Source organism: Numida meleagris, chromosome 4 (assembly GCF_002078875.1).
Source record: "Numida meleagris isolate 19003 breed g44 Domestic line chromosome 4, NumMel1.0, whole genome shotgun sequence".
Lineage (NCBI taxonomy): Eukaryota > Metazoa > Chordata > Aves > Galliformes > Numididae > Numida > Numida meleagris.
The window spans coordinates 91,500,208-91,521,565 of NC_034412.1; the positions used below are offsets into that span (position 1 = coordinate 91,500,208).

A 21,358-nucleotide genomic window follows, 5' to 3' on the forward strand; every position below is an offset into this window, starting at 1 on the left:
AGAATGTAGATAAGTGTACAGGAAGAAATTCTAACAATATTGTGATTTTGTATTTTTATGTTTATTATACACGCAGTATATCTATGTGTTGGTTACAGTGACAGTAGCACTCTTTTGCAGAGAAATTACTGCTTGTATTCTGAGAAATACTTTGCACCTATTGCTCTTGAACTTCAGGCGAACCGAAATAAGGACTCAACGTGTTACACATACATCTAATGATATGTGTCTTGATTTGAGCGTGGCAGGATTTTGCAGACCCATCCCAGTGTAAAACCTGGGATTGGGGTTTAAAACGTCTAAAAATTAATGAAATTCAGATCGTTAAGAGAATAGAGCTCACCCTGTTCTGGCCATTCTCCTTTGTTCTGTGCGCAGATATAACATTTCTGTATGGTTAGATGTCCAGACATCTGAACCCAGACGGAACCACACTGAATTCAGAGGGACCAGGTAGAGGTTTAGCAGTGGTCACTCACACAGTGGGCTGTGAAGCTTTGGCCAGTCTAGAAGTTTTTAAGCAGAGGTGGATAAACGGGATGAGCTCTGGAGAGTGCTTAGTGCATTAATGAGAGAAGCAAACAGGACAGCTTAAAAGTGAGTGATGCCACGTGAAATGAAATGCATATAACAAAACTTGTACTGGAAAGGATATTGTAGGTATTTATCTTGATATCCTTTATTTAGGAACAAAGGTGAAAGTGTTATAAGGCAGGTTTTGCTTTGGTTAAAAGTTTGGATGAAGCAGTCTGTTTTGTAACAGCTGATGTGAATGTATTTGAAAACCTGAATACCTGCATTCATTACTGATTGCTTGTGTATACCAGATCTTCTGAATTTCAAGTGACAAGAACAGAATAGCATTTTCAGTCTGCCAGATGCTAGAGTTGCCCTAGAATTTTTAGAGCTCGCTGCATGCTACTTTTGTCCAATTTTGCATATTTGTGTAATAACCAGTTTTTAAACGGATTGTGGAGAGGTGAATCTTCATGAAGTCCCACCCTGAATTTTGTTTAGAATCTGAAATTACATAACCTTAAAATGTCTTTGAAAATTTGGTGTCAGACTTCTCTTTCGGTGGCTTTTCCCTTTAATTAGTCAGCATTCTGCCTAGCCATCACGCTTGGCCTTGTAGTCCTAGAGTAGCTCAGAGAGGTGTTCCAAGCTTGTGTTTTTGGGCCCATGGTAATCAAGTGCTCTTAAGAGAAACTGAGGTCATCTTCAGTTCTAGAGATGTGAGAAGATGACGCTGCAGTTGTATGAAAACACTTCTAAAGCAGCTGTGCAGGTTTAATGTAGGTGAATACTAACAGCTGTCAGCAGTTCTAGCTGTGACGCTCTCTTTCTAGCTTCCACCCATCATATAGGGTCATCTCCAGCTGCATCCACCCCTGTAGTTTATCATGAGTCACAGGATTATTTCCCATTAGAATGCATTTATGTGTCTGTGTTCTGTTTGATTTGGGCTTGTCTTAGTACTAGCTTGAAAGTTTTGCAAATAGTCCTGAAGGTAAAAATAAATAAATAAATAAATAAAAAAAAAGCAAGTTTATTATGGACAGACAGAAGATTTTGGCAAGGTTCGCTGAAAGTTTCAAGTTCTTCCAGAGGACATATAAATGCACTAGGCTATACTTAAACATCATATTGTCCCTTACGTTTGCAAGAACACAGAAATAGGAAGTGTATAAGCTCTCATAAGCCCATATGGCATGTCTGTGATTGCTGCTTTGGTGAGCCCTCCTGTGCTAGTTTTAATCTACTTCTCTTGCATAGTGGAGATGCAGCGACTAGAAGTGTCCCTTAGTTCCTCAGTAAATGGACTTTGGCTTTACTGTACAGTCCAATAAATGCAAGCCCTGCTAATGGCCTGAGGCAGGGACAATTCAGGCTAGTGAGTTAGCCAGTAAAATGTGTTTTCTTCCTTTTTTACGGCTTTTCTGCAAACATATGCATGTTAATTGTTAAATATATCCAGTGATCTCTTGTAAAATAATAATTCTTGTAGCTGACTTTCATCCAAACCTCCTTGTTGTTCATGCATCTGGCACTTTGAATCACTTCCTGAGTAAGGATCCATTGATACAAGCATTAGTTTGTTGGTAGGCTATAAGTAGTTGACGTGGTGTCAGAATGTTGGGTTTTTCTTTTGGGTGAGAGATGGAGCCGGTTCAAAACAGGTTTTTTATCACTGATCTTCACCGTGGTTCCTGCTCTTTATACGCTTACCTTCATGCTTTGAAATGCTTCTGAGATCAGAAGCTGTGTTGGAGATGACTGATAGAAGATGAAGTATTAGGGTGGCTGGAAGCAGGATGTAGGATTTTATTTTTCCGTACCATCTCTCTTGTTTGAACTTCCCCTTTGTTTTCATGTTGTGGATATACGATGGTGTAAATACTTGTAGTTCTCCCCGCATAGCGTCGTCTGCAATGCTAATTTGCACAATGCACAGCACAGCTTCTCTCCTAAGCATGCAGCATTCTCAACCAAATTCATTTTCATGCCTTTTAATTGAATAATATAAGAATTCTTTAGACCTTTATTTGAAAAGTCTTACGAGGAGGAGAAAGCTGATGTAACAACAATAAATAAAACATAGGTCTACTGTGTTTGGCAACTGAAGGGAAATGTGTTTGAAAATCCAAAAGCATCGATTTCTTTTCTGAAAAATTCATGCAGGCTTTTATTTGTGTGAAAGTTTAAAACCACAAAATATGAATTTGTTTAAGAATGTTCTGTAGTTTCTGTCTCATGCAATTTCACAGTGACATAAAAAGGCATAAAATGATCTGTCAGTTTCATATGCACGGTTATATCTTTTGATCATGTTACTGCACAATATGTGAAACAACGCTTTTGTGAAAAGACACTACTTAAAAGAAACAAAAGATTATTAATGCTGTGAAATAGCATTTTGTGTTAGAAGCATCGCATTTGGTGGTACTTTCCAATGGAAAGGGAAGACAACTGTTACAGGTTAAATCAGCTGAATAGCCTTTGTTGTAATGGATGCTTCTTTTGAGTAAAAAAATAATGCCACGACGATTTTATTTCATTTATTTTTATTTCATCATTCTTGTTTTTAACTTTCCCTAGATGAGACAAGGGGCTTTCCTGGTCAACACAGCTCGAGGTGGGTTAGTAGACGAAAAAGCACTTGCACAGGCCCTGAAGGAAGGAAGGATACGAGGGGCAGCCTTAGATGTACATGAGTCAGAACCATTCAGGTGCTTTTCCTTTTCTTTTCTTTTTATTTTGTTCACGTTCTTATTTTTAAGTCGTAGTGCATGATACAATCAACAGCAACGAGTAAATGAGTTTTCCCTTCATTTCGTAGCTAAATACTCCTTAGTAAAGCAACGTGAATCTGTGCAGCACTGGGCTAATGCAAAAGTAGATGGAGCTTGTGTATGTGGTCAGAAGTGGAAAAAAAAAGTCATCCAAGACTTAATGCCTTTAGGAGAAAAAAGTCAAAAATCTGATGCGTTTATTCAGTACAAATGTCAGAGAGTGAAGTTCTAGTGCTGGGCATGGCTTTGAGAAGAATGTTTCTTCGTCATTGACTAAGTGCTGGAGGCAACTAATGTTGTCTGAACAGGCTTTCAGAAGGCAAAGGGTTGAGATTTGGTGTGAGAAACAACTGCTTTGACACTGTTCTGGTGGAAAAGGCACGCTTTCTGTCCAGGTTCCCTCTGCAGGAAAGCCACAAATGTGCCTGGCCAAAAAAAAAAATAAAGAAAGTGGTTTGAGTTCACATTTGGTTTTCTTTTACCCTTTCTCTTTGGCAGGAGAGTAGTAACTCTACTGCCATGAGCAGAGCTGGTAGCATTAGCCTTACTTTTCTGAATGCCACTGAGCATCTCCAGTGATTTAGGCAGAGATGTGCCACTCCCCAAAGCAGCATTGGTATTGTAATACCAGCACTGCTAATGAGAAACGAGCATTGTTGTCCTGGAGTCTTGAGCCTGACTTCTGAATTATGAGAAGACTGCAGTCACTTAGTGGGCACGTTGTGAAGGCTGGAGAGAGGACACTCTCTGTTGTATCAGCTTGCAGGGAGTAATAGAAGTTTTAAAAATATAGCCATGGTGTCTTTGTAGGTAGAATTTTAATATCTATTGAGACACAATGCAACATCACAAATACTTTTTTTTTATGCATACCCTGCATTCATTTACTTCTAAAGGTAGACATTGCAATGCAGTAGTGCTGTGTAAAGCTAGAGTCTGAACAGCTCAAGGTACTTTCAGCTATATATATTCTTCCCAGTTCAGATCTTGGATCTGCACAAGCAGACCTTTGCGTCTACAGGAAGCCCCATTTACTGCATGGAGATGCCATCTGCAGAGATTCAGTTGCAGGATTACAGCCACAATCTCCTTGAGCTCAGTGCTGCATGTCTGTCTGATGGCAGCGTGCAACTCTTTATTTAAGAGTTTTGCCAGATATTCTGATGTTTATTAAATTGCTGATGAAATCTAATTTTATGAGTCATTACCAACTCTGAAAGCACACTTTTGTCTAAAAATATGAGCTCTACCAGCGTTGCACTTGACTGCAAGATTATTAAAACTGAAAATAGGTAGGAGGAGCAAGTTTCCACTGTTTTCAGTTTTCTTACTCTGTTTTTGTGAAAGCACTTTATATAGATTCATTGCTTTCCCTGAAAATCAATCCGTCAAGTAAATTTCCTTCTTTCTGTGTGGTTTCTATGCAAAACAGGAAAGAGAAAGTAGTTTAAAATAATAGAAAAAATAAATGAATTATCAAAAAGCTGGGGATGCTGACTGACAAGCTCGTGTCAATAATCAGTGTGCAAATAATTGCTATTTCCTTAATGACTAAGTGTCAGATACACAGTGATACTTGAGAGAGAAAGCTTTGTTAGCTAGTGTAATAAAACTGATGGATGGACGGAGTGGCATCCTGAATTAATCTGGGTCTTGCTTAATGCATTTCTGCATGAGTACTGGAATGACAGTGGCTGTAGTTTACAATAAGTGCATTGAACGGAAGCTAATGTTGCTACTAGTGCTACTTTACTTGAGTTCTACCCTTTGAGTCTATGAGATGTGATTAATACCACGAATAGTGTATTAAATTAACTGATGGAGTTAAAAACAAACCCAACAAGGAATGTAAATGCAATTATTTTCTGTTGTAGAATTTAATAGAATGTGTGTACAAATCCCTCTGGATCTCCCTCTGTACTCCCCCACCCCCAATTTTTTTTGTCATTTGATCTTGTTTTAAATCTTCATTTAGCTTTAGTCAGGGCCCCTTGAAGGATGCACCAAACCTGATCTGTACCCCACATGCAGCCTGGTATAGTGAACAAGCCTCGATTGAGATGCGGGAGGAAGCAGCGCGAGAGATCCGAAGGGCGATCACAGGTACTGAGCCACCTTATTATCTCCTTCACTGTGCATTTCTTTGTAACAGTCTTGAAAGGTGCAGAAAAGAACCAAACTTAGGCTTTGTTTGCTGCTTCTAGTATTTGGAACGTAGAAACCAGTAAATACCAACTCAGTCTGTTCTCAGCACGAGCAGATCACGTTGGATCATCTTTGCAATTACAAAGGTCTTCCTGGAGCCTTCTCCTCTCCAGGCTGAAAAGCCTCAACTCTCTCAGCCTGTGTTCTATCTTCTACAGATCTTGTTAGATGTCCCAAAAAGTTTCCTTTATTCTTTTCTCTTTCTGTTTTCCAAACTTTATCTAAATTTCCTGTGGACAGTCTGGAACTTCAGCATCTTTAAGCTGTAATATTCAGAGATAAAGCATGTAGAGCTTCATGCTGTTCCAAATAGTGCTTATATCACAACTCATTCTTATGTAAAAACAAAGCTTTCAGTATTTGTTAGTAGGTACTCCTTTTTAAAGCATTCCAGAGGAAGTCTGTCATTTTAAAGGGCAAAGTCTCTTTGTTGAATAACTACCATGTAATTGTAAACTGTTCACATAAGAAAAAATAGTTATGTCCTGAATATGCACTGCTAATAAATAAAATGAGAAGAGTAAGCCATTTGGCTTTAGTTTGAATCCCTTGTAGCCTGAAATAAAAGGAAGGATTTTCATGCTGGAAAATGATTCATTAAGCACTAATGTTCTCTCTTTAGTAGGACTTTGCTGTTTTCCCCTTGGCAATATAGGCTGAATGCTCTGCAGACATGAAGGGCTGTCTGTGTCACCTTGAGAGTGGTTCAGTGCCAACGCGTTTCTCCGCTGTACAAAGAAGTGCTAGCAGTAGCCTGCCCTGTCTCTTGTGCCTAGAGAGGCTAGATGACTCAGTTTCATTTATAGCCAGTGCAGAAGGGGTTCTCTGGGTGGTGATTAAAGGCACCTCTAAAACTCCTGACCCGAATTGCCCTGTACAGGCCTGTTTCTCTCTGAGGGGTAACCTAAAGAATCTGATCATCCCTTTGCAGGAATTAGTTTTTGTGCTTACACTCCTGAAGGACTCAAATATTACATTCATCAAGTTGTTGTATAACTGTTAAATACTTCCAAATAGCTTTGGGAAAGATTGCACAAACCAGCATGCCATACCTGCTCGGGGGATGATTGATGTGCAAATAAGTGTTAATAGGCTAAGATCTGAAAACTGGGCAGGAGTCAGCTATACAAAGATAGTTCTGTGTTAAGCGTTGTGCAATAGCCCAAACATATGTGCCTGAGAAGACTGGCCTGTGTTTTCTTAAAGTGTGTGATTGTGCTATCTGTGATCTAAACCACTGATTTATATTGAAGCTGTCATCACGTCAGTGTTTGAACATGGTCGGGTAGTAAGATCAAACTAAGGCCAACATTAAGGAGGTGAGAAGGACAATGAATTGCACTGAAACGAATATTGGAAAAGTACAGGAAGTGTGGGATGAAGCTGAATATGTGAATGACATGGGGGAACACAATGGGAAAAGGGTGTCAAGAGAGAAACTGATTGGAGAAGGCTACACAGTAACGAATGCACACTGTGACTATCATCTGAAGATAAAAAATGATAGCTTGTTCTGAGGTTCCAAAACAGTAAATGATGTTCTTCTATGTAAAATAATAACAATAAGCAAAGATACAGTACATTTGAGTATCAAAACATTAAAGGATTAAGTAAGGAGGATGATTGAAAGCAGTAATTGAAGAAACAAGGAAAGCAAGCGTAGCAAGTGAAAATATCATAATAAAAAACAAAAATTTAAAATATTGAAAATGTTTGAAACAATGTTTTGCAAGGGGAGGCTAGTGGAACACGCCTTACAGAAGTTAGTAAAACGAGGACTTGGGCAAAGAGGAGGAGAGGATTGCAGTCTGAGATGGATAAACGTGAGAAGGAAGAAACATCAGAAAGAAAGACCTAAGAGTAATTTTGATGGCGGATTGGATGGGTATATATTTTAGCCAAATTCAAACCAGGATTTCCGATCAGGAGAATGGTACGAACTTACCCATAACAGAGCGTGTACCTTGTCTTACACTGAACTAAGACTGACTGTGTTCAAATTTTAGCTTCTTGGGAAGCATGAATCTTAGGGATGATGGGTTTATTGAGACCTTGTGTGTAAGAGACTTATTAAAGAAAGATAGGTGAAAATTTATGCAGTGCTTTAGTAACCAAGTCCCCACCCAAAAAAAAGGGGAACAGCGAGGATCAAAAATTGAACTCGTAATGTGATTTTATGTATTTTAAATTCACAAAAGTTGATAGCTCTGTTTTTAACATAGGTAAATTGAGAACACGTGGCATACATTTTTTAATTTGTTTCTCTTCATCCTAGGTCGTATTCCAGACAGTCTGAAAAACTGTGTTAACAAAGATCATTTGACTGCAGCTACGCATTGGGCCAGCATGGATCCCGCAGTTGTTCATCCAGAGCTTAATGGCGCTGCATACAGGTAAGCGTGCTGCAGGCATAAAAGAAATATTTCCTTAATGCAGAGGTAAGTCTTCCAGGATAAAGAAGGGACCTTCCTATTAATAAAGTGAAGTGTTTCTGAATTAGGCTTTAGCTGTGTTGTTCTCGTAATTGTTTCATTTAAGAGAACAACATTGTTTTGCTAGCTGCTAAAATCAGCCACGCAGTGCTTAAGTACGTTTCCTTTTATTTTTTTTTCCTGTGGTTAATAATATCTGAACAACATACAATCTTCTCTATGTTCCACAGAAACAATTTTGGTCATCTCTAATAAGGGCAGTGGAAGTTGATGTTCGTTTGCTGAGGGTGATACAGCAGTTGGTTACAGAAAGACTTTTGATAATAAAGTATTGTTATGTGTTTTTGTGGCCTCCAGACACAAGAGCATAAATAATTCAATAGTGAATACAGTGGAATAGCCAGTAGTGTTTATGAAAACGAGCTTAAAGCAGTGTTCTGTAAATTTGGGTTTTATTTTTAAGGTATTCCTTACAAGCATTTGAGAGACTTGATCAATGCATTCTCAATCGACTGTGAAAAGCAGTTTTTAATAATTAATAGAAGGGGCATTTTTTTCACTTTCTCAGTGACTTGGTTGCTTGATGGTCTTTCTCTATTCCTTTAACCCTAGCAGCTGTCCCAGCAGCAGGAGATTTTTCCTAGTAGCAAGCTTCATGCAACTTTTATTTATAAAAAAAAGTCTGCAATTTTATTTTTTTTTTAATCTTCTGGTATGGTATTTACTCATAAGTGGGATAGAAGTGGCTGGTAAAGCTATGAACATCTGCTGAAAGGCAGTGTCTTGAGGGAAGGGACAGTTCAGTGCTTGCATTGCTTTTTTTTTAACCTCTTTCTCCTAATCTTTCAACTCTCAGTCCTCAAACATCTTTCTTACTGTTGTCTGTCTTCAGGACTTTCTCTTACTTTTAATGGGCATAGGAATTCTTTTTGTACTATCCTGTCTGAGAACCCAGCTATGCAGTACAGAAAAGTGTGGAAAAGCTCTTAAGTTCAGAGAGGTCTTGTAGTTTCTTCAGGAAGTGATGGAGAGATAACACAGAGAAAATCATCATCCTCTGCAATAGTCTCCTTATCAGTAGCTGTAAGCACTTCAGAGGAAAAGAATAATTTTGATTTGATCACTACGCACATACGTCAGATCACATCAAGGTGTTTAATTTTGGATAAAGTATCCACAGCTCTGAAAATCTGAAGAAAGCTGGTTTTGTTTGCTGAAATGCATTCAAGCACGCAGCATTTGGTTTTGGTGCTTTAAATTTGGACTACTCGGGGCACATCTGAATGCAGCTGAGGCTTAAGGGCAGGTGTTCCTGAGCTGCAGGTAGTAACTCTAGCTGTGTCATGGCAGTTAAGTGGCAGGTTATATGCAAATAAAATGCAGTTGGTTGTTTTCTCCTGGAGGAATTGCAAGACCAGCAGAAGCAGGCTGCACTGTTAGAAATGGATTTTAACTTAGGAACATTTGTGGAAATAAGATAAAGACCATATGTATTTAATGTAAACAGAATAAGTGCAGAATTAAATGCTTTTTTTAGACATTGTTTCAGTCAGTTTCTCTCAATAAAGTAAATAATAAGTAAACTGTTACTTTACAATTGCTTTTAAATGCAAAGTAGATCTCAGTTCAACAGTTTTAAGCGAGATGAGTTGTACAACAAATACTAGAGGCTTCTATTGGGTGGGCTGATAGAGTAGTCTTCGAATGTGAATGAAAGCAGTTGGTTATTTTGTGCAGTGTAAAATATGTGAAGCTTGAAGCTCAAGCTTTGTGAAGAAATTGGTTTTAGTAGCAGTATTTGGGGTGCTTAATTCCCAGATTTATTCAATACAGAATTAGAGGGAAAAAAACTGTTTTGAATGATCGGTTCAGTCTTCTCTCTTCAGTACAAGATTGTGATCAAATAGCTGAGTTCTGGAGTCTGTCACAGGCACTGTGATGTTTCAGATGCACTAATAACTGTGTCATAGTCATGTAATTGCATTAGAAGATAAGACCTGGGATAATAATTTATATGTTAAAAAATGCAAATAGCTCTTTCAGTAAACTAAAACCGGGAAGGCTATTTAATTCCGGATATATAATTCACTGGAATTTTGATAAAGGACAACGCTCTTAAATTAGCAGATATTATCACTAGCAAGGAACGTGGAGCATTCATCAGCAGAATATAATCTAGATCTGAATATTGTCACGTTCTGGGGAAAACAAAACACTTACCCTGTCAACACAGAAGCTTCAGCGAGCAGGACCCATGCTACAAGTGAAAGTTAATGATATTTCTGAGAAGGAACTATTGACAATAGTCTTGGTGAAGCAGCATATTATATGCTGCTATGCTGCTTGTGTGTTACTACTGCGTACTTGTTACTAAGCTGCCTGTTAAGTAACACCGTGTCATTTCCCATGTCACAAAGAGCAGGTTATAGGCAAAGTGAAATTTGACAGACAGTAAGCAGTAGCTGTGCAATTTACAGGCATGCTGACATATTTTTCAGCCTTCTAACATGTAGAAAATGAACATATCCTCATCTTTAAGAAGTACTTGGTTGAGAGTAGTTAGCTAATGGTAACCGTTCAGGAGTTATTCCACAGCGAGCTATTTCACAAGTCATTTTCATTCTGTGTGTGTAATATAAGATAGAGCAGCGCTCAACAGAATGTGATTTAGTACTTGATCTAATGGTTGGCAGCCCTGCCTGTGGTGGGGGGCTGAAAACTGATGATCCTTGAGGTCCCTTCCAACCCAAGCCATTCTGTGATTCTGTGAACCACAGAATGGCTGAGGCTGGCAAGGACCTCTAGGTTCCTTTGGCCCAGCCCTGCCCCAACAGGGCCACCCTGAGCAGGGTACCCAGACCCATGGCTGGATGGCTTTGGGCTTCCCCAAGGAGACCCCACATCTCTCTGGTCCCTGTGCCAGTGCTCTGGCACTCCCTGGCACAGCAGCGCTGCCTGATGGGCATGAGGGGAGCTCCTGGGTTCCAGGCTGTGCCCAGTGCCTCTGGGCCTGGCCTTGGGCACCTAAACTTTTAAGCACTTTTGGGACAGACTTAGTTTCTTGTTAAACTCTTAACAAAGCGAGTTTAAGGTGCTTCTGGAATACAAAAAATATTGGAGATTAACATGGAAATTAAAGCTGAATTTCAGTTCAATTTAAGAGGGCTACCGTAATTTTCTTAATAAATACTGCATGGGAAAGAGGAAGGAAGAGTATGGGGTAGCAGATAAGATGTAACTGATCTTTCACTTCTGCAATAATTTAATTCAGTGGATGTTTTACCTGGAAAACATTTTGACTTACTGCTGCCAGAAGAGGAAGTTTTCTTAGGAATTGAAGCAAATTCAATTAATGAGATTCAAATGGAAAGACTGAAACAAGCAACTAATTTCATTAGCGACAGCAAATTAATTCTAAGGAACCTCTCTGGAGAAAGAACTTGCGTAGGAAGACCTGGGAACATGTGTACAAGTGGAAACAAATTTCTCTGGCCTCCAGGTGGTGCAGTCTTTCACACCCTGGTTATCCATCCCAGGTAATGACCAGTGTTCCATCTGTAGGAATCTTAGGATGACCAAGCCAGTGTATAGTGACCCCATCATCACTGTGCTATATCAGGTAGCCATGCTGAGCTCCTTTGGCAAAGTGTCCAAAAAAAAAAAAAAGCTGTTCCTGCAGTGTTCCACACAATGTTTCAGTGTTGGAAAAAAAAAGAACAGATAAATGGGCTTTCATCCTTTTTGTTCTCCTCTGAGTTTCATGGCTGTTCTGCTTAGGTACTCCACTAGTTTTCTATCAATTTGAGGGAACTTACCTATCATTTTAGAAAAGATGCTATGAAATTGAGTGAAATTCCCCGAGGAGATTCCCCGAAAATTACCCACGGAATAATGTGGCATTTGAAAAAAGCTTGCCTGGACTATGCATACCTTTTCTCCCATGTAATGTCAAATAAATGCAAGGCTAGCAAATGCTGCAGTGAGTAAGTGGTAGGCTTGTGGTTTTAGGCTTTTGAAATGGGTAGCACTGTCACTAAGGAGCTTGAGTAAGCAGAGCGCAGCAGAGAGAACGAGGGATAAGTGCAGCTTTATGATGGAGTGGAGTGGGGGAACCAAAGGGGCAGCATGGGGTAAGTTACAAGTTGGTATCAAGGTACTTGGTTAAAGAGAAAACATTTTCATTAAAATCATTCGTTTATAGCTGTTGTTGGCATGTATAGGGACCATAGAACACAGCCATTTATCAGGTCCATCTGAACTTGGGAACTGAAGTGGGATAGATTTTTTTTTTTAGCCTTGTGGTATCAGAGCCATTGTAAAATCAAGCTGAATCAGAGAGTGTTTTGTTTGTTATATTCCTATAATTCCTAAAATTAAATTCCTAAAAAGGCTATGGTGTTCATTCAGAAAGAATTACAAATCTTTAAAACCATTGATACTGTTCTTATATCTTTCCTGCAGTCAGCCTAAAGCACTTGGCCTCTGTTGTAACCTGTACCAATTCTCTGAATTTCAGACAAATACTGTGGCAAGTTTGGAGCTGAAAAAAATGACTCTGATGTAATAGACAGGAATTTGTCATCTTAAGAGTGTGAATGTGATAGCTCTTTTAGGGTACTGTCAGAAAGCTCTGATTACAAGATAAGTTTAAAGAAGTAGTTTTTCAACTAAGTCTGGGATTGTTTAGTCTGGAGAAGAGGGGGCTCAGGGGAGACATTATTGCTCTCAGCAACTCCCTGAAAGGAGGTTGTGGCAAGGTGGGCGTTGTCCCAGGTAACATCAATAGGATGAGAGGGAATGGCCTTGAGTTGCACAAGGGGAGGTTCAGGTTGGGTATTAGGAAGCATTTCTTCTCAGAAAGAGTGGTGAGGCATTGGAACAGGCTGCCCAGGGAGGTGGTGGAGTCACCATCCCTGGAGGTGTTTAAGGAAAGGGTAGATGTGGCACTGAGGGACATGAGTTAGTGGGCAATATTGGTGGTAGGTGGACAATTGGACTAGATGATCTTGGAGGTCTTTTCCAACTTTGCAGATCGAATAATAGAATCATCAATGGGGAAATTCCAAAATTTTTATATGAAAATGAGAAAAAAAGTCTCCAAAGGTCACTCTGCTGAACAGTCATAGAGGACAGATACGTATGTATGTGCAGGTCTAGCCTGAGTTGCTTTTTGCTGAGGTATACTTAGAGAGGCATGCTTGAGATTAAATCTGAAATCAGAAAGGAAAAAAAAAACCCTAGCAAATCTTACTTCTCATTTGGGTAACATACAGCATGTTTTGACAGGATCCACATATGCTATCTCATTTTCAGCTTAACCAACTGTGTTTCTCACCGGTCTGAAAAGAAAATAAACATCTCTGTACCTTTTTGAGGAGGCAAGGTGGGCTTTCCTTTCAACCATCGCTTGGTTGTAACGTGTGTTCTCATTTTCTTTTCTCAGCAGGTATCCCCCAGGTGTTGTAAGCGTGGCTCCGACTGGCATACCTACAGCAGTAGAAGGAATAGTCCCCAACCCTATGTCTTTATCACACGGCCTCCCTGCTGTAGCCCACCCGCCCCATGCTCCTTCTCCCGGCCAAACTGTCAAACCAGAAGCTGATAGAGACCACCCAAGCGACCAATTGTAGCCTACGAAAACAGCATTCCCAGCATCGGAGATTTCAACTTCAGCGTATGGAAAAGGAAACAACAAAACAAACACAAAACCCTGGATTTTGATTAAGGCAAAACCATGAACTTAATGGAGGAGACGATTATTGGTTTAGAAACTGGTCCAATATACAGTATAAAAGGAAAAGGTGGGAGACAAAAAGAAGATTTGGAAACATTTTTTCCTCCGTATAAATTGTAGTTTGTCCCTGTCCAGTGAACTGATTCACTGTTTCTGTGTCCTATGGGTTCTTTGTTAAGCAAGAGAAGTTAGTAGTTAATTATATCATGAATGTACTTGTCTGTGTACAGTTTTTAGAACATTAAAAAGGGTTTGTTTGCTTAGCTGTCGACAAGGAAAAACGTAAGGGAGGCATTCAGCAAACCAATTTTGAGATTAAAAATCCTTTCTTTTATATTTTAAAACATGCCCCAAAATGAGGCAGTTGGCAAACTTCTCAGGACAATGAATTTTTCCCATTTTTCTTTCTACGCCACACAGTGCATTGTTTTTTCTACCTGCTTGTCTTATTTTTTAGAATAATTTAGTAAACAAAAGAAAAACCGTTTTCTCCTAATTTTGGCATGAATTCCCTTATTTCAAAATGAAGACAACCTTGCAAAGAGATTTTGAGGAAAAAAAAAAAAAAGGTTTTGTATAAACGAGCATTGTGCTTTTTGTCACCAGTTAAAGTATATATTATTGGTGGTATGCGAAAAAGGCACTAGACTACTGAAAAGTAGCAGCATTTCATTGCCTACATTGATTCCTTCCTGGTAATGTGGTAGGCTAGCAATATTTTTGGTTAAAATCATGTTTGTGACTGTAACCATTTGTATGAATTATTTTAAAGAAATAAAAATCCCAGACAAATATCATATGTGTAAAAATTTTTATTTCTAGTAACTGTTTATTCAACTTTTATTAGGTTTCTTAGCTGTAATTTTTAAACAGATGCTGTCAAGTATTTCATTTCTAGCTTTACTTTGCTCTCTGTTGTTTGTAATACCGTCTTGGAAGCTTGAAAAATAATAATAAAAAAAAAAATTTCTTTCCATGCCATTTTTCCCTTTACATTTCGTAAATGTTGATCTTCTTTCCTGTGTTTCTAATGGAGTTTGAAATTAAGATGGATTTTGATTTGTACATCGGCATCATCAGCTACAATATGGTAACAGCGTTTGTGCCACCACTGTGGGCAGAGCAGAGCAGGTACAACAGCAACACGACAATAATAATAATAATAAACGTCTTTTGCCGAAGTCCAACGTGAGAGGTGTGCATTGTTTTATTTGTGTTGTGGTGACGGAAGGTGATTGTGTTTGCTGTGTGGAAGGAGTTTGTTTCACAGGAGGTGTTTTTAAGGCAGGTTTCCAGCTGGAAGCTTTCTTACTGCACACCTCGTTGAGATGTCCTTCATGCTTGCGCAGTTTGAAGAGCGAATTCAGCTGCTGCACGAGGGAGGGACAGAACGGGGAGAAGTGAACCTGGAGACAAAGCTCCTAGGTTGTTGTCTCTTACCTGTTTGTTCGTTACTCCGAACTAGTAGCTGCCCACCTACGGTTGCTGAACTGTTCTTAAGGGATCCATGAAAGATCCTGTCTAGAACGGCCTCCAGTTCTGTTAGGAAAACGTCAGGATGTTGCAGATCAAGAAAGGCAGGTAATTAATTGCGGGTCTGTTCCGAAGGAATATGTAAGTGAAGTTTTGTCACCATGAAGGGTGGGAGGAGGCTTCTAGTCAGCTGTGTGGCCAAGGGGAAAAAAAAAAAAAGGTGAAAAAATCAAATGCAGTCTCCTGTGGTTGGAGTACATTGTCATATTTCATTGGTAATTCACTTCTTAAGGTGACTCTTTGCAGGACTGAAGAAGCTTCTTTAACGTATGTAAAACAAACATTTAACATCTGGCTGCCAAGGATTGCTGACTGTTTAATTTGTTAGCAAAGGAAGCAGATTTCTAGAGGAAAACCAAGAGGGTTGTTTTCTTCCTCTAGCAGCCGTTTTGACACAGCCTGTGTAAGCAAGCTTTGTTTCCAGTGAATCAATAAATGAAAAAAAAAAAAAAAAAAAGGGAAGACATCACTATTTACAGCATGTAGCTCTGAAGTGCTCTGCACAGTGCTGGGGTCATCATCCATGCTTGCTCAGGCAGAGCATTTTTCAGGATTTGAGCCTGAAATACTGCAGTGATGGGTGTAATAGGGCTTTGCTGCTGTGGTGATGCATGTTCAATAGTTCTGTGCTAGTACTTGAGATATATTTGTCAGTCTTACTGCTGGAGGGTAATCCAGCTTCCTGCTTTTATTGGAGCAGAAGGGAAAAATCATCCAGGTAGTGACAAGACCAATGTGTACTGACTGCTGGGTTATCATCTGAAAAGCTTTAGAGCAAATACTGGATTTGTAAGTAAAAAACAAAAGTAACTGAGTAAATGACTAATTGGAGAAGTGTAGCATAATAAATAGAGGTTGTTTTCCCAGGCTAACCTTGTATCTTTTACAACTGATTTTGCTAGGTTGTAGAAATGTGATTTCCTCCATCTGGTAACGTAAGTGCTGGAAAGAATTTGTGCAGAAGTCAGTGGGAAAATAGCAAGTGAATAGGCAATGGCAGAGAGGGGCAAGGGGAGATGGCGCGAGGTGGTGCAAGGTGAAATGAAGGGCAGTGAGGGAGGTAATTGAAGGCGCTTTGATTTTTGGTGTTGCCTGAATTAAGGAGCTTGGCTAAGAAGTGGCGAAGCAGCCTGGAGCTGCCAGTGGCTCAGACTGTAGGCATCACCAGCACGGAGGAGGCTCTGGGGACTGCACAAGAGCTGGGTGCTGTCAGTGGGAAGATGCCAGCTGTGCAAATGCAGTCAGAACAAAGACTTGTCAGGAGTTGTAAGCTATTTCCCATGGTGGGGCTGATTCATTGCTGCTGTGAGGCAGCCATGGGAAAAAAAACGAGTGATCACAGATGCGTCAGGTAAAATGTTTTTGGTAGCAATAGAGCAGATCAGTGATGCTACATGGGACAGGGAGCATTTGATACGCAGTTTTGCTCCTGCACTTTCAAAAGGATGAGCTCTGGCTGAAATTGTAACGGGCTCCAAATGGCTGAAGGGGTGGGGGCTTATCAGGTGAGAGGAAACTGGAATAACTTGGCTTTTTTTAGATTAACGCGGGGGCTGAGTAGGGGAAATGACTTTTATAAATACTGAGATGCTGAGGAGGAAGAAGAAACACTTAAAGAAACGCTGATGTGGACAAGCATAAATGGGGATTGGGAAAAGATTCTTTATCAGCAGGGAGACTTTGGGAAAGGTTTCCAGTAGTGTATCAAATGCAATCCTAAAGTTCCGTCCGTTTGTTTTTGGTTTTTAGATTTTGTAACTTTTTCCCTAATCCGTAATGCGAGAACATTGTTTAAAGGTCATCCAAGCTTGCTGCCATACTAACAACTAAAGAGAACGTGCTCTGTTTTCTTGTGCAGCTCTCCACCTCAAGCAGTTAAGGCTGGCTCTCCAAATGAGTGGAACTGCTGTCATCTGTTACCCACTCACTTCTTGCCTCAGACCAAAGAGTTTTCTTCTCCTGTTAATCTCAGTGGACGCTTGGATGAGGTCTCTTCTTGTGCTTGAAGGAGAGGGCAGCACTGCTGGTCTTTCCTTTATTCAGTGCACTCCAACTTTTCTACCTTTTGTGAGTTGGAGAGGAAAAAAACCAACAGCCAAAAAGCAAACAAACAAGCAAAACACAGGGGAAAAGTAGTCACTGGATTTAAGGGCAGAGAATAATACTAGATCATTTGTCTGTTAAGCCATTAAATGTCTTTCGCTTCTTCATTAAACCCAGTATCTTGTTTTGATTTAAGTAAACCTTTCAGAAAATTTTCTTGTTTCTTTAATTAAAATGTCAAGTGACTTTTTTATTTTTTTGCTCTTTCCTTTGATAGTTTGCTGAAACGCAAAATAACCCTGGCTGCAGTTTTTTATTTAATTTGGCTTTCCCTGGCTCTGAATTCCAGTTATTGTTTCATGTTGAACATGAGGTCATGTGGGCTGACCTGTGTTAGTGAGCATGTTATATTTTAGCCAATCCTCCTTTATACTGAGGTCAGTGACACATCTTCCAGGAACACCAAGCTGTATTATTCATCTGTTTACTTTTCCAGTTTCTGTCATTACCAGAAGCGTGATTACTGTACATCATTTCCTTTGTGGCCCTCTATTTTTGTCATTTAGAATGGCATGGTTCTTAGTTCAGTGTGGTTATCTTCAATTGCAGGATTTTCCATCTCTGAGACTGCTAGCTCTTCTTGCCTCTGTTGGCTTTCCAGTTTCCTTGGAAAACTTTTTCCTGCAAAGTCACAAAGTGCTTGAAGAACTCCATTCATTGTCCTCTCAGTCTGCAGATTGTATTGGCTGCAGTAGAGCTGAGTCCCTTGGTGAAAGCTCCGAGCTGTGCACATGCCCAAGTGTTTGAAGCCATCCTGCTCTTGTAGGTCAAATCCCTAGCTTCTTACCATCCCACGGATTTGATCTGTTTGTGTGTCTGCCTCTTTCAGAACACGGCCTCTTTGTGTTCTGGGAACACAATGTATTTGTGGAGTTCTTCCCTGTTTTAGAAAAAGAAGGCCTTTGGTCAGCTCTACTTTTCTGCAAGTTCCAGCTCAGATCAGACCAACTGGTTTTTAGCTCCTTCCTGCGCTGCCGTGCACAATACTTCCCCAAACCCAGTATCCTGTCCTTTCTATCCACTTTTGAGCTTGGGATCTGTTCACTGGTATTTCTTTATGCAGTCCCTCGTCTGGAGTTTCCATTTTCTGTTTGTTTATGGCTATTCAGATCCACTCTCAGCTGTTTGTTTTTTGGTGTTTTTTTTTTTTTTTTATTTTACTTTCACATTTCTGCTGAGAATTTTAATGGAGTGTTTTCTCAAAGTAGCATTGTTTGTTTTGGGAGGGAGAATCGTGACACTGTGTGTCAAGGCCACCATAAACAGGCTGAGTTGTGTCCATGGGGCAATGAGAGGCATTTGAGACATTTTTGAGATGATGCAGGTCATTCTGTCAGCATGCCAATCCACTGAAGACATTTGTTGCTTGCTCAGTCTTTGACTACATCTGTATCACCCTCTCTCATATGCTACCTAAACCGGATGAGCCTCTGCCAGGTGGGAGCGCTGACTCAGCTCAAGAAATAAAGTAAGAAAGTGTTTTTAAAAATGCATTTAAATGAATATATATTTAACTGCAAAGGTTTAAAATAATCAAAAGGAACAAGATTATTAAACTGTCCCCAGAGCCTTTTTAATGTGTTAAATATGATGTACTGGAAGTAGGCAATTATGTTAATGAGATTATTTCTTTGTATGTTCAGTTAAAGTGGGCATGTTATATAGTTTGGGAAAATACGATGGAGCTGTTCCTCCCTGGGCAGACCCTAGGAGTTAGGGCAGCAAATCAACATCCCGAAATAGATCTACTGAGGATGAACATCTGAGCTGTATGTTTCCAAATTCTTCCATCTCTTTTCAGGAAGTCCCACCTGCTGCCATTGGTTGAGTTCCCAAGCCAGGTGCCTCCAACACAGCTGCCAGCCTTGCAGCATTTTCCCTTCTCCAGAATGGAGCAAGGAGCAGGGTTGGCTCTTTAGCACCCTTAAAAGCATGACAGGAAATCCCCACTGCTATTCAGTAAAATTTTGGATGAGCCCTGATTTAAAGGTCAGTCCTTGCTGTATTTCATTGTTCTTAAAACACAGGAGTAAGAAAATCTACTCTGAGTATTTTCTGGTAACATTTTTGCTACTATCAGTAGTTTTTGTATTAAAATCTCCATTTGCATGGACTTCAAGGCATTTCCAAGTTCTTTTTAGTATGGGATTCAGTCAGCTTGGTGCTTGATTTCTCTTGCTTTATATGTCTACTCCACGTGAAATGTGTTCATCATGTTCTGAAGTTATGATGATGCATTTATCCTTAAATGATAGTAATATGTAATTTGCTGCAAGGCCCTCACTTTGCATTCCAAACACGAAGTTGAAAGGCCTATCCTTTGAAATTGGTTGTTGATATTGCAGATTTCCAAGAATTCATTGTTCTGAACGACTTTATTTTTTTCTCTTCCTCCCACAGACCAGCTATTGCAAGCACAGGATACAGCCTTTGTGTTGTGAGAAGTGCAGGTAAGAGATAAAAAATCTCCACTATGAGTCAAAGCTTGACTTCAGCCTTTGCAAATTCTAAGTTTAAAGGCACGGTTTTGCATCGTGTAACTAGTAGCTAGATCTGGTCCCGTTTTCCAGAAGAAATAAAATCCTAAACCTGTTGAAAAACCAATATTCAATAGGGACCTCTTTCATTGCCACGTACACCCTACCTGAATTTTCATGCTCATCCAGGATCAAAGCGTGTCACCTCCCCCTGGGGTGCATCCTTCCTGACAACACAGGCACCATGACTGAACCGCACCATTCAGAGAACACTGCCCACGTGGCGTGTCCAATGCTGCTGCAAGCAGTACGAGGCTTCTGATGTTGCTGCAGTCCCCAGTGCACTTCAGTTTTCAGCTGCACTTATTGTCAGTAGAGCTGATGGGGGCTCTCAGTAGTTTGTGGAGACAGATCTGAGTTCAGATGCACGCAGACACTGAGCGTTTCTCTAAGAAAAAGCCACTGAGTAGTCAGTAGATGGTGACTGCTCATAAATCTAAATTTATCTGTTTAGATTTATCTCATTTCCTTCTCTTCAGTGACCTAAATGAAAGCTGAGGAGGAGTAGCTCCTAATACATAAGGTTGTCTCAGTTAAATGCTCAAAGATGCAATAGAATAAATGAGGAACAGTCTCTACAGATCCAGGTGAGTATGTTATAAAATTTTTCATGGCAATGAATCTTTTTTTATAGCTTCGAAGTGGCTTAATTAGTTACGAAATGCACATTGCTGGAATGTATCCCGGAGAGGTTAGAACCATAGTATGGCTTAGGTTGGAAGGGACCTTAAAGCCCATCCATTTCAACCCCTGGCCATGGGCCGAGTGCTCCCCACCAGCTCAGGCTGCCCAGAGAGCCATGCAACCTGGCCTTGAGCACCTCCAGGGATGGGGCACCTACAGATCCTGTAGGCAGCCTGTGCCAGGGCCTCATCACCCATGCTTTGTTTAAAGGTGTTTTGGTTTAGCATGATAATTTCAGGTTGGATATTAGGTAGAATTTCTTCTCAGGAAGAGTGGTGAGCCATTGGAACAGGCTGCCCAGAGAGTCCACGATCCCTGGAGATGTTTAAGAAAAGGGTAGATGTAGTACTAAAGGATGTGGTTTAGTGGGCAGTATTGGTGGTAGGTGGCAGTCGGACTGGATATCTTCGAGGACTTTTCTAGCCCTAATTATTCTGTGATCCAGGTTGTGAAAGTAACTATGAGCCACTCTGCTCTTGCGCAGTCCTGGTCTTTCTATTAGGACATCTCTAAATGACACAATTTTTAAAATTCATTTTTGAGTATGTTCGTTCCAGGGCTCTGGACCTGCAGACATGCACTGTCTGCTCAACTTGGGGAGAGAAAGCGTGCCTGCTGCTGGCTGAATGCATCAGAGGACAGAAACTGCAGTCTGACCCTTGCTGTGAGTTAAATATATGGAAATGTGTGAGAAGAACCCAGTGTAACACTGAGTGTGAGCTGCTGGAGGTGTGGGGTGGCACCTGGGCTGGATAAACCTTTGGTTTAGGTGAGACAAGTGGCCTAAGCTTGTGCCTCACCAACATCTAACACGAGCAAAACCAGAGTGCTGCTCTA

At 40.2% G+C, this 21,358-nt stretch overlaps 1 protein-coding gene across 5 annotated transcripts in view; it reads left to right on the forward strand.

Annotated features, from left to right (window-relative positions):
- CTBP1 (C-terminal binding protein 1) overlaps nt 1–14,851 on the forward strand; it is a 225,622-nt gene extending 210,771 nt beyond the window's left edge. For 3 of the 5 annotated variants that reach the window (XM_021395828.1, XM_021395831.1, XM_021395832.1), the window contains 4 exons: nt 3,100–3,230; nt 5,269–5,396; nt 7,774–7,891; nt 13,374–14,851. In XM_021395828.1, the coding sequence (XP_021251503.1) occupies nt 3,100–3,230; nt 5,269–5,396; nt 7,774–7,891; nt 13,374–13,560 (564 nt within the window). In that variant the 3' untranslated portion in view covers nt 13,561–14,851. The remainder of the gene's footprint in view (nt 1–3,099; nt 3,231–5,268; nt 5,397–7,773; nt 7,892–13,373) is intronic. The other 2 variants (XM_021395829.1, XM_021395830.1) reach the window with 2 other exon arrangements.